Genomic DNA, 12628 nt, shown 5'->3' with positions numbered 1-12628 from the left:
TGTGTTAATTTTCAACAAAGATACAAGGCAAATCAATGGGGAAAGTAAAGTTTTTCAGAAAAAAAAAGTGCTAGAATAATTGGATAAATTTATAGGAGAAAAACCTTTGAAATTTATTACACATAAAAATTAATTCAAGACAGATCATAGTCTCAAGCATAAAAGCTAAAACTATAAAGTTTTAGGAGAGAATGCAGGAGAATATCTACTTAACCTGGGGTTAACCAAATATATTTTTTTTTTTACAGAGGACTCAAAACACAGTAAGTATTAAAGAGTAAAATTAATGAGAAAGTGAAAAAGGTGTAAGTCACAAACCAGGAGAACGTGTATCTATACATAATGTTAACTCCTACAAATCAGTAATGAAATGACAGCTTCTTCCCCCAAACAGGCGAAAAGTCTTGAACAGACACTTCATAAAAAGAAGATACGGCATTGACCAACAAGCACATGAAAAGTGCTCAAGCTTTTTTTTTTTTTTTTTTTTTTTTTTTCATTTTATTTTAAGTAGTCTCTGAACCCATCATGGGGCTCAAACTCACAACCTCGAGATCAAGAGTTGCACGCTCCACTAACTGACCCAGCCAGGTGCCCTTTAAGCTTTTAAGTCACAGGGAAATAGAAATTAAAACGTATATTGAGATACCATTTCACACCCATTTTAAGGGACGAAAATTAAGACTAATAACACCAAATGTGTTGTAGCTTAACTACAACTCTTACACATTGCTAGTGGGGGTGTAAAATACTATAACCATTTTGGAAAATTGTTTGGTAGTAGTTTCTTATAAAGTTAAATATACAGTATATCTAGCCTATGACCCAACATATCTAGCCTATGACCCAACAGTTTTACTCCTAAGTATTTAACCTTAGCGAAATGGAAATATATGTTCACAAAGAGACTTATTAGCACATCCAAGTAGTTTTATTCATAATAGCCAAAAATTAGAAACAACTCAAATTTATATCAACAAGAATGTGAATAAACAGATTGTGGTTAATTTATAAAATGGAATACTACTCAATAATAAAATGAGAGAATGAACTATTGCTATGTGCAATAACATAGCTATAATTCACAGACATTATATAGAACAAAAGAAGCCAGACTTCAGAGAGTACATTTGGTGTGATACATTTATATGAAGTTCAGAAACGGCTAAAATTAATGGTGATAGAAATCAGAGTGGTGGCTGCCTGTGAGGGGTGGAAAGTGAGATGATGGAAATGTTCTGTATCTTTATTAAGGTGATGGTTACACAAGTGTAAAGCATTTTTTAACATTAAATTGTATACTTAAGATCTGTGCATTTTACTGCATATAAATACTACTTCAATAAAGGACAACAAATCTTAAGGATATCTACTGTTTGATTAATACACACACAGACACAGCTCTAAAAAGTTGTGTGAATTGGTGCTAAAATATTTGTTTTGGCTCAGTTATGTGGGAGTATTTTTAGATTTTTAGAAATACCTCTTAGTACAGCTTTCAAAAATTACTTTTGTACTATACTGTTTATATCACCTTTCTTTTGAAAATTGTTTCTATAATAAGGCAGCAACTTCCAGTATGAAGGAAAATCTTAATTTGGAGTAATTGAGCTATTAAGATTTTCAGGGACTCCTGGGATTAAAGTATTTGTTTCCCTGCTCTCAGTTGTAAGACATTAAGTATTAAAAAAGCATACTTCCTGAGGCACCTGGATGGCTCAGTGGCTGAGCATCTACTTTTGGCTCAGGTAATGGTCCTGAGGTCCTGGGAGGGAGTCCCCCATCAGGCATCCCACAAGGACTCTTCTTCTCCCTCTGCTTATGTCTCTGCCTCTCTGTATATCTCTCATGAATAAATAAATAAAATCTTCAAAAAAAGGCATACTTCTCAGTAGCTAAATATGCTAAGAGTAATTTTAAAAAACAGGAAGTCCCACTAAAAATTGGAGTTTAATTCACTTTAGTTCTCATTATTCGTGCCAACCACTGATGGAATTTAGATTAGATGAGCCATAATAGTAATCTAAAAGGCCTAGATTGTTGGTTCTTTTTTTAAGATTTTATTTATTTATTCATGAGAGACAGAGAGAGGCATAGACATAGGAAGAAAGAGAAGCGGGCTCCTCGCAGGGAGCCTGATGTGGGACTTGATCCCAGGAGTCTGGGATCACGACCCGAGCCAAAGGCAGACACTCCACCACTGAGCCACCCAGGCGTCCCAGGCTTAGATTGTTTTTGCCAAGAGATGTGTTTCCTTAAGCCATTCTGAGCTTTGTCACCTACTTGATCCTTTAAGAAGTACGTAACATCTCTTCTTTTAAAAAAATTATTTTCTATATTTGAAACTAAGGTTAGCAAAAGGAGAGTGACTGCATAATAATTATTAATAATGAGTTAACAATTTCTGCTATGTAAATAATTTTAACTCTAGGAACCTTACTGTAAAATTACTGGGGAGTATTTCATGCTGGTTTTAATCTCTCCTAATGTTACTACTGTTTCCTAGTTCTAATTCCATCTTAATTATGCTTATGCTTAAAACTTTCTGTTTAAAGTTCATCTTTTTCTTTACGCATGGGAATTATGTGGAAAAATATTGAGAGTCCTATTAAAAAAATTAGTAATTACAGGAATTGGAACATGTTACATCACTATTACCTGCTAGCATTAAAGATGATAAAGTTTAGTTTTGTATGAATTTTTTAGTTATAAACACTTCTATTAACAGTAGTACTGCTGTGATCTGAACAGGAACGTGTTCAAAAGACCTTTCCTCATCCAATTGATAAATGGGCTATTGCTGATGCACAATCTGCCATAGAAAAACGAAAACGAAGAAATCCTCTCTTACTGCCTGTGGACAAAATCCATCCTTCATTGAAGGTAGTAAAAAAAAAAATAAAACATTGGGGAAGTTCTTTATAATGAATAACACTTCATAAGGTATTGGTGTATTTATATAGTATTTATATAGCACTGTGTGTTAGTATGTGCATGTGCACATGTGTGTACATATACATATATATTTATGTACAAATGAAAATAAATGTACTCTGAAAAAATCAGATTTCCTTTCAAAAAATATTAAAAGTTATTGATAAGCAATAATACATCTTTGTGGTATATTCTGTTGAGTACTACCCCTGACTGATTCTCACCCTCTCATTAAGATACTATATATTGTCAAAAGCTATGGTGAGTTCAGAACAGTTTTTAAAGTAATTTGTATTTATCACACATGTCTTTATATACATTGGGGGAAAAAAGGCTAGGGAATATTATTTTGTCTATAGAAAATATTTGGTGTACATAGATTTGAATGCCCCCTTGGTAGCAATTTCATGACATCCCCTGACTTTCCCCTCATATGCACACATCCTCCCCTTGACAAAAACCACTGTCATTGGGATCCCTGGGTGGCGCAGCGGTTTGGCGCCTGCCTTTGGCCCAGGGCGCGATCCTGGAGACCCGGGATCGAATCCCACATCGGGCTCCCGGTGCATGGAGCCTGCTTCTCCCTCTGCCTGTGTCTCTGCCTCTCTCTCTCTCTCTCTCTGTGACTATCATAAATAAATAAAAATTAAAAAAAATTAAAAAAAAAAAACCACTGTCATTTGGGGATATTGGTTATAAATCATTATTTGTAGATATTGCCAAATGGGTTTTGGGTAATATATTAATTAAGAGGTTTTCAGTGAAGTCCTGGCCAAGATGTCTATGTTAAAGTCAATAATTTTACTCTTGATACTAAAGGCTGATTTGTTAGAGGTCTCATTAAAAAGCCCCTGAATAAATAAATAAATAAATAAATAAATAAATAAATAAATAAATAGCAAGCCCCTGATAGTGGGACCAATGGCTCTTTCTATATCCTGTGATACCTGTAAGTTTAGGCATTTGGCTTATAAAAAGTTCTATGTAAGCAAGAATGTTGGATAAACTTTTTTTTAAGTGTTTAACCAATACTTGACAGTGCCATTTTTTAGAATTTCTTATTTTTTCCACAGGAAGTTTTAGGGTACAAAGTGGACTATCACGTATCCCTGTATATTGTGGCTGTACTAGAGTATATCTCAGCTGATATTTTGAAGTTGGCTGGTAATTATGTTTTTAATATCCGACATTATGAAATATCTCAGCAGGACATTAAAGTATCAATGTGTGCAGATAAGGTAAGTGTTAAAAGGTATTTAAACTTAACTTGAATAATAGTGATTATGTGTCACTTCTACCTCTTTTTTATACATATTTATATTAGTAATTTTATAATTCCTGGTATTGGAAGACAGAAAAATACTGACTTATTAGACAAACCATGATATTTTCAGGATTTTTAGCATATGACATGGTAGGAATCTCCCCCCCCCATTAAGAATCTTTTACCTACAAGAGAAACATCTAAAGCCTCAGACCAATTTAAGAAAAATAATTTGAATTTTATCTTTTTAGACAGAAAATATAAAGAAAATATATACAGAGCATTCAAATACTTTTAAGTATAAGTAATTTTGAAAAATTTACATTGGTTTCAGAGGTAGACAGCAAAAGACTGCATTGCCAGTGTTTCTTCCTTCTGATACTTTTTTTGTTGATTACTTTGCTTTGCTTCCTGGCTGTAAGCCACTGGGGAAGAAACTGAGTCTCTCCTTTTTTTCCTCTCTCTTCCTTTTCTTTCCTTTCTACTACTTTTTTTTTTTTTTTTTTTTTACCTTTTCAAGTCAACATTTTTGGGTATCTGTCAATGTGCCAGTCACTGTCCTAAGCATTAATGATACAACATTAAACAAGATAGTATTAGAATAATAAATTCCTTTGTTAGAAGGAATTTATCTTAGAAATAAAAATATTGTAAAAAAAATAATTGCATCACAGTGTGATTAAAAACTATTATAAGTCAAAGGTGCAATGGAGAAAGTAGTTACCTCTGGCATGGGACAAGCCAGGAACACTTCATAGAGAGGTTGCCTAAGCTAGACAACTAAGGGTGAATGACCCCAGAACCACATGCCAGTGATTCTTCACTTCAGCTGTAAATCAGAATTACCAGAAAGAATACTGATGCTTGCTTGCATCTTACTCCTAGAAGTTCTGATATACTTGACCTGGGTTAAAACTCTAAGCCTCAGTATATCTTGAAAGCATCCCAGGTGATTCTGATACGCAGTTATGGTTGAGATCTGCTCTACTCTGCCGTGGTCTCAAATATGATTTTTCACTTGAATTTCGTAGTAGAAATTCCTTGTTACTTCCATTTTGACTTCTAAAATTATGATTGCATGCTTTTAAAAATTTTTCTATCTCAGACTTTTAGAAAAGTTGCAAATACAATAAAAGGTACTCCCCTGTGCCCTGAATCACTTGAGAGTAATTTGCCAACATAGTTTACAAACAGAAACATTCTTCTGCATACTCACAATATGACAATCAAAATCCAAAAAGTTAACTTTGATACATTATACTATCTAACTTTCAGACCCCATTCAAGTTTTGCCAGTCATCCCAGTTGATGTCCTTTATAGCAAAATGATCTAGTGTAGAATTAGTCATGTATCATTAAGTCTGGAATTGTTCTTCATTCTTCTTTAACTTTTATGGTCTTGATACTTTTGAGGATTACATTAGTTATTATTTAAAATGTCCCTTACTGGGACACTTGGGTGGCTCGGTCGATTAAATTGACTCAAGACTCATGATTTTGGCTCAGGTCTTGATCTCAGGGTCATGAGTTCAAGCCCTGCATTGAACTTAAAAAAAATGTCTATTACTTTAGTTTTTTCTGATATTTTCTTTTTCATTATGCATCTTTGGCCAGGAATATCATAGAAGTAATGCTGTATTCTTTTCATTGTATTTCTCACATGGCACACAATTTTGATATGTCCCATTACTGGTGATGTTCTTTTTAATCACTTTGTTTAAGGGGTTGTCTTCTAGGCTTCTCTGCCTTAAAGTACTATGTAATTAATAAATATTTTGTGGAATATTTTGGGATTGTGAGTATCTTGTTTCTCATTGCACTTGAAATTTATTTGTTTATTTTAATATAGATTCATGGATTCTTATTTAATATGCCATCCATTATTTCACTACTTATTTTGATATTCAAATTGTCCCAGATTTGGCCAATGGAAGCTTCTTTAAGTTGGCTTCTCTGTCTGTATCATTCTTTGGACACTTTCTTTTGACAGAAAATGTTCTAGGTTAAACTTTTGTTTACATGCTGCTCAAGCCTGGGATTAGTCATTTTCTAAAAACTCTGGGTTTCTTTTAGTGGAGAATAGTATTTAGAAACCAAGAGCTGGATGCTAGATAAGCTCACTGCTATTAGAGTGTACATGTTCTGGTCTCTAGAGGCCAGAATTGGGGTGGGTGTGTGTGTGTGTGTGTGTTTATACGTTATATGTATATATACACATCTATATTTCTTATCTATCTTTTTGTTATGGCAGCCCAAGAAAACTAATAAAGGTGTGTACTTTCACAAGTTATTTTCCAACATAGGTGATAAGTTAGCACCAACCTACATTTAGGTGGAGGTGGACCTATAAGGCAGATGGTAATCCAGTTTGCTTAGAAGATAGTATTTTATTTACCTATTTCTGACTTAGTAGAACAATTTTGTGAAACCTGTTGCTTTACCGTTCTCTCAGGCTTATGCTTCTAACTCAAGGACTACCCTGTGTCTACCAAAAAAAAAAATTATAGATCTTTATATGAATTCACAGATCTCTCCAATCCAAAACTAATACCACAGAGTTCATTTTAGCCTCCCCTTTTCATATTTGTAATTGCCTTGTTTGACAGAAATCTGGCTCCCATTTTTGTTACTATATTTTCTTATTTGAACAGTTCTTCTGTATGTAACTAATCTTTTTTTTTTTTTAAATGGGTATCATATGCTAGGTTAAAGATACCTCTCTTTTTTTTTTTTAAGATTTTATTTATTTACTCATGAGAGACACAGAGAGAGAGGCAGAGATATTAGCAGAGGGAGAAGCAGGCTCCCTGCGGGGGGGCTGATGTGGGAATCGATCCCAGGACCCTGGGATCACAACCTGAGCCAAAAGCAGACACTTACCTGCTGAGCCACCCAGGCGTCCCTGTAGCCAATCTCCTAACAGTCCTCTCTTCCTGCAATGGTCTAAGCGCCTTCTTTAACGGCTTAACAGCACTTGCTGGTATAGTAAATATGCAGTAGAAAAACATCACACTATGCTCTATCATGTGCTTTTACAATAGTGTCCTTATATTTTTCTCCCAAGTGCATACACCTTTCCTTACACTAGGACAAGGGACTAATACCATTTTGAATGCCTACTATTTGCCAGACATAGTAGTATGCATTTTATGTACATTACCTCATTGAATTTTTTCATCAGTTACATTTTACATAGAAGGAATCTGCTTTCAAAAGAATAAATAACTTGTCTGTAATCACAGGTGAGTAATGGTTGAACCGGGATTTTGGCTCAGATTGTTGTCCTTCAAAGGTATGCTCTTTTTTGCTATTATATATGTGTGTTTATGTGTGTGTGTATGTATATACACACATATATATGTATACACACACATATATTTCACTATTAGGTTTATTTTATTTCCATATTTATTTATGTTTGCATATCTAGTTTTATTTGAACATTTTTTTCCTCCAACCTTTCATATTTCTCTTATTTCAATTATATAAATTAGCTTGTAATGCACACAACTCTCATTGTTTAATAATGTTTTAATTCTAAGTACCTTGAGACCATTTTATAAAAGTTCAGAAAATAAATTTCTACATTATCGATTTATATTTCTCAGGTTTTGATGGACATGTTTGATCAGGATGACATAGGTTTGGTTTGTCTTTGTGAAGATGAACCTAGTTCTTCAGGTGAATTAAACTACTATGACCTTGTTAGAACTGAAATTGCAGAAGAAAGGCAGTATCTACGCGAACTAAATATGATCATAAAAGTGTTTCGAGAAGCCTTTCTTTCGGACAGAAATCTGTTTAAACCTTCTGTAAGTACCTTTTTGGTTTGAAATTCTGTACCCCAAAAGTTAAATAGGAGTTTAAAATCATAAATAGTAACTTTTTATGCTTTAAGAGTATGTAAAACAAAATATTCTATTATGTAATATTTATAATTTTTAAAATATGTGAATTGTTATACTATGTTAAGGGTAGTGACGGTGAAAGTCAAACACAATTGCACACAGCTGCCGTGATTAGAAAGGAGGCCTACTCTGGAATGAAATTTTTCAGCTGTGCAGGATCTGAGGTTTATAGTCATTCGTTTGAACATAGTGAAAAAGAAAAAGATGTATGGTCTAGAAAATAAAGACTTAATGCACTCATTAAGTACTTTTGGTAAGTACTTTAAGGCACTAGTTTAAGCTGTTTTGGTAAGTGCTTTAAGGCACTAGTTTAAAGTTTTAACATGGAACTTTTTGAGAAAAAAATTCATGCAGAGTGCCATGTAAACAAAGGCGGAGCTGCTCTATTGGAAAATGGATTTAGGAGTGGTGGGAATAGGATGGGAGCCTTGTCCTTCTTTTTCTTAACCTCTGCAGCTTCTAAAGTCAACTTAAGGAGTCCAGCTATACAAATATTGTCTTTTAAAAAGTTTTTCTTTCCTTCTTTATCCCATGATTTATTTTTCCTTAGATGTCTCTGTGTCTGCCCTTCACTTTAAATACTCAGCCATTTTTCTACCTCCTGACTTCCTCCCTCAAATAACTATTACATGAGTGAATGTGCAGACACAGCTGGCTGAGTGTTTAAGATTAGGAAGTGATTTAGCCTCTTTGATTCTTTTCCAAAAGCATGAATTTCGGTGATAATGTAAGGTTTTTTAGTAGGCTTCTATCCTTTTTTTTTTTTTTTGTATATATGGCTAGCTTAATGTTTTATAGCAACTCCCACTAGACACACTGCTTTAAGTAATCAGCATTTTGTCATTTTCAAAGTACTGCCTATTTTATGTCACCCTTATAACACTCCTCTGAGATAGGTAAGGCAGATATTATCATCTCTACCTTAACTGGTGAGGAAATTGACACAAAATGGTTATGACTTGGTAAGTTAGTTATAGAGGTTGAACTTCAACTTGAGTTCTTTTATACCACAGTCTAATAGAATTCTAAGAATAAAAACCTAACAGATGCTGGTAGCTGATTTTGTCTTCTTTGCCTTTTCTTTGTCCCATTAGTTTTCATTCCTCAGGAATTAATTTTTATGGGATCTCTTTTCATTGAATTAGTGCTGATTTGATAGAAAATTTCTATTATGATACTAATGGTCAAGAGAAAGAATTCCTTTTTTTTTCTTTCTTTGTATCTATTGTACCTTTTTTTTTTTTTTTTAAGATTTTGTTTATTTATTCATAGAGACACACAGAGAGAGGCAGAGACACAGGCAGAGGGAGAAGCAGGCTCCCTACAGGAAGCCCGACGTGGGACTTGATCCTGGGTCCCCAGGATCACACCCCAGGCTGCAGGTGGCGCCAAACCGCTGCACCACCGGGGCTGCCCCTCTGTTGTACCTTTTTAAACTTTTTTTTAGCATTTAGATATGGATTCGCTATATTTAGTGTATTTTTAGTCTCAAAAGACTATGAATTTTGAGATAGAGACCATCTAAGATCAGAGCATAGTAGTCAGCAAATATTTGATAAAGGAATGAGTCATTTATTTTTTTTTTATTTTTTATTTTTATTTTTTTTTTTTTTTAGGAATGAGTCATTTAAAACTAATCTTCATTTATTCTTTTAGACTCTATCTACCCCTTTGTCTTCAAAAAGCTCACATTTGTGGAGGGCCTCATATATGCCAGGAGCAGTTCGTAGAAGTCACCTCATTTAATCCTGCTAAGAACCTTATGAAGGTAGATATTGGTGTACCAGCTGTGTGACCTTGAGCAAATTACTTAACTGCTCTGAGCTAGTTTCCTCATTTGTAAAAATGAGGATGATGACAGTACCTATATAATAAGGCTATTATGAAATTACGTTATAATAGTGTCTAAGACCTAATAAGTGACTTAATCCAGAGTCATTTATCTAACAGGTGTGGGGCCAAGGTACATGCTTATATCTACCAGGTTCCACAGCCTGTGATGATTCTATTATGAAGATGGAAAAATGAATGAAAGTTGGCCATAACCAGCATCATCAGTCATATGGTCTATCTGTGTCCAGAGGATTTAACATTTCTTAATCCAGATTTAATTCACACATGGAAGCTTGAATGAAGTCTTAATTCCTCCTCAAATTCAGGAGAAAGGCCACAAATTGTGAAACTGGATTGTATCTGGAGGAGTCAGATTTTGAACCCAGCTTTTGTTATTAACCAACTCTATAAGGCCTTGATCAAGATTTATAGCTTCTTAGCTAATTTTAAAATACTCAAATGCCAGGATTCTTTTTTTTTTTTTTTTTTTAATTTTTTTTTTTCCAGGATTCTTTTTGTAAGGAGTTGCTTAGATTTATCCACAATATGAGATTTTAGAATTACTGAACAAAACTATCTACAATCTTATTTCTGAGTAAATTTACTATTTGTAATCCAAGAGGTTTTTTAAATTTCACTTCGGTATTCATGATGGACTTTTGCTTTGTTGTAGAATATATTATATGTCTTGGAATGTAATAGTATGTAATTGGATGAAAATATACCCTTAACACTTACATTACTTATATTTAGCATTTTTAAAAGATTTTATTTAATTTAGTCATAAGAGACAGAGAGAGAGAGAGAGAGAGAGAGAGAGATACATAGGCAGAGGGAGAAGCAGGCTCCATGCACGAAGCCGGATATGGGACTCGATCTCCGGACTCTGCGATCACGCCCTGAGCCAAAGGCAGACGCTCAACCACTGAGCCACCCAGGCGTCCCTATATTTAGCCTTTTTAAAAATATATTTAGCATTTTTTAAACTTCAACTTCACGTCTTAACCTTTCTTTTCTTTTTTTTCAGGATATTGACAGAATTTTCAGTAACATTTCAGATATACACGAATTGACTGTGAAACTTCTAGGTTTGATTGAAGACACAGTGGAAATGACTGATGAAAGCAGTCCTCATCCCTTAGCTGGCAGCTGTTTTGAAGATTTGGCAGAGGTAGGTTTACAAAACTACTTTGTAATTCTCCTTAAAGTCCTAAATGGTGTATTAAGAAATTTAGTAAGATACTCTTTGTGAAAATTAGAGGACATTGCTGACTGCTATAAAACAATACTTAAGGTTTAACCAGTAGCAAACTAAAATTACATTGTCTATATTTTTAATGACACTTACTTTATGGTGTATTTATGATAATATTTATAGTGAAAGTTGATTGAGTAGTAGCATTTAGGATTTTTTTTAATGCACGCGCATTAAAATGAAAGAAAATAAATTTTACTGACCATTAACTGTTTAACTTTTGTAGATTTTTGTCTTAATTTCCAAAAATTGAAAAGGTTATATTTTAATTTTTCTCCACAAAGTGAAAATCATTTTGTCATTTTTTTTTAAAGATTTTATTTATTTATTCATGATAGACACAGAGAGCGAGAGAGGCAAAGACACAGGCAGAGGAAGAAGCAGGCTCTATGCAGGGAACCTGATGCGGGACTCGATCCTGGGACTCTGGGATCACACCCTGGGCCAAAGGCGGGCACCAAACCATTGAGCCACCTAGCCGTCCCTATTTTGTCTTTTAAGTGATTGTAAAAGTAATATAACTCGTTGTAAAAATATTCAGAAAGATAGAGGCAAATATAAATAAAATGAAAATCACTCAATTTTGCAACAACCAGAGATAACTTATCCTTACAACATATATTATTTAATCCTTAAATATATTTTTCTACTTATAGATATAAACCTGTTTGTTTACCAAAACAGACTATTTTCTCCTGTTCTCAACATATCATGAGAATTCTTCATGTTAATAAATAGACCTCCACACAATTTTTTTAATATATTGAAGTTCAGTTGACCTACAGTGTTATATTAGTTTCAGGTGTGTAACATGGAAATCCAATAATTCAGTGTTCACTGCCATATGTGTAGTTACCATCTGTCACCATACGACATTGTTACAGTATTATTGATTATATTCCCTATGTTGTGCTTTTCATGTAATTTACTCACTACAAGTTTGTACCTCTAATCCCTTCACCTGCTTCATCCACTTCTGCCCCTCCTTCAACAGTTTTTGAAGTCTAAATTAGTCCATGTTATATAAAGACATCATAACATATTTTGACTCCTTACTGTTAATAAACATGTAGGTTGTTTCCATTTTTCGTTATTGTAAATAATATTGCAACAAATATATTTCTACTGTCTTCATAGTCTAATAATTATTTTAGAATATATTCCTAGAAGTGGCATTGTAGTCTTAAAGATGAGGAAATTTTTAGAACTTTGAAACATTTTGCCAGATTTACTTCTAGATAAACGCTAATATATGCTGCTCTTTTTCCCCACCCTTTCACTAACTCTAGGTGTTATTCTCTTCATTTTTGCCAGTCTAATGAGAAAAAAAAGCTTTTATTTTTAAACTAATCATATTGAACATCTTTGTATTGTAATCATTGGCCATTTTTTATTGCTTTTGGAAAACAGAGTTTTAAAAGTACTTTCTTCAGT

General features: G+C 33.7%; 1 protein-coding gene across 1 annotated transcript in view; it reads left to right on the top strand.

Annotated features, from left to right (window-relative positions):
- Positions 1-12628, top strand: part of SOS2 (SOS Ras/Rho guanine nucleotide exchange factor 2) — an 81774-nt gene that overhangs the window by 19071 nt on the left and 50075 nt on the right. The window contains exons 3-6 of the mRNA XM_072761498.1: positions 2752-2883; positions 4008-4172; positions 7807-8010; positions 10967-11110. Coding sequence (XP_072617599.1) covers positions 2752-2883; positions 4008-4172; positions 7807-8010; positions 10967-11110 — 645 coding nt within the window. The remainder of the gene's footprint in view (positions 1-2751; positions 2884-4007; positions 4173-7806; positions 8011-10966; positions 11111-12628) is intronic.

The sequence above is a fragment of the Vulpes vulpes genome, chromosome 6 (assembly GCF_048418805.1).
Source record: "Vulpes vulpes isolate BD-2025 chromosome 6, VulVul3, whole genome shotgun sequence".
Taxonomy (NCBI): Eukaryota; Metazoa; Chordata; class Mammalia; order Carnivora; family Canidae; genus Vulpes; species Vulpes vulpes.
Note: the sequence above shows the minus strand (reverse complement) of the source record. Positions and strands in the feature narration are given on the sequence as shown.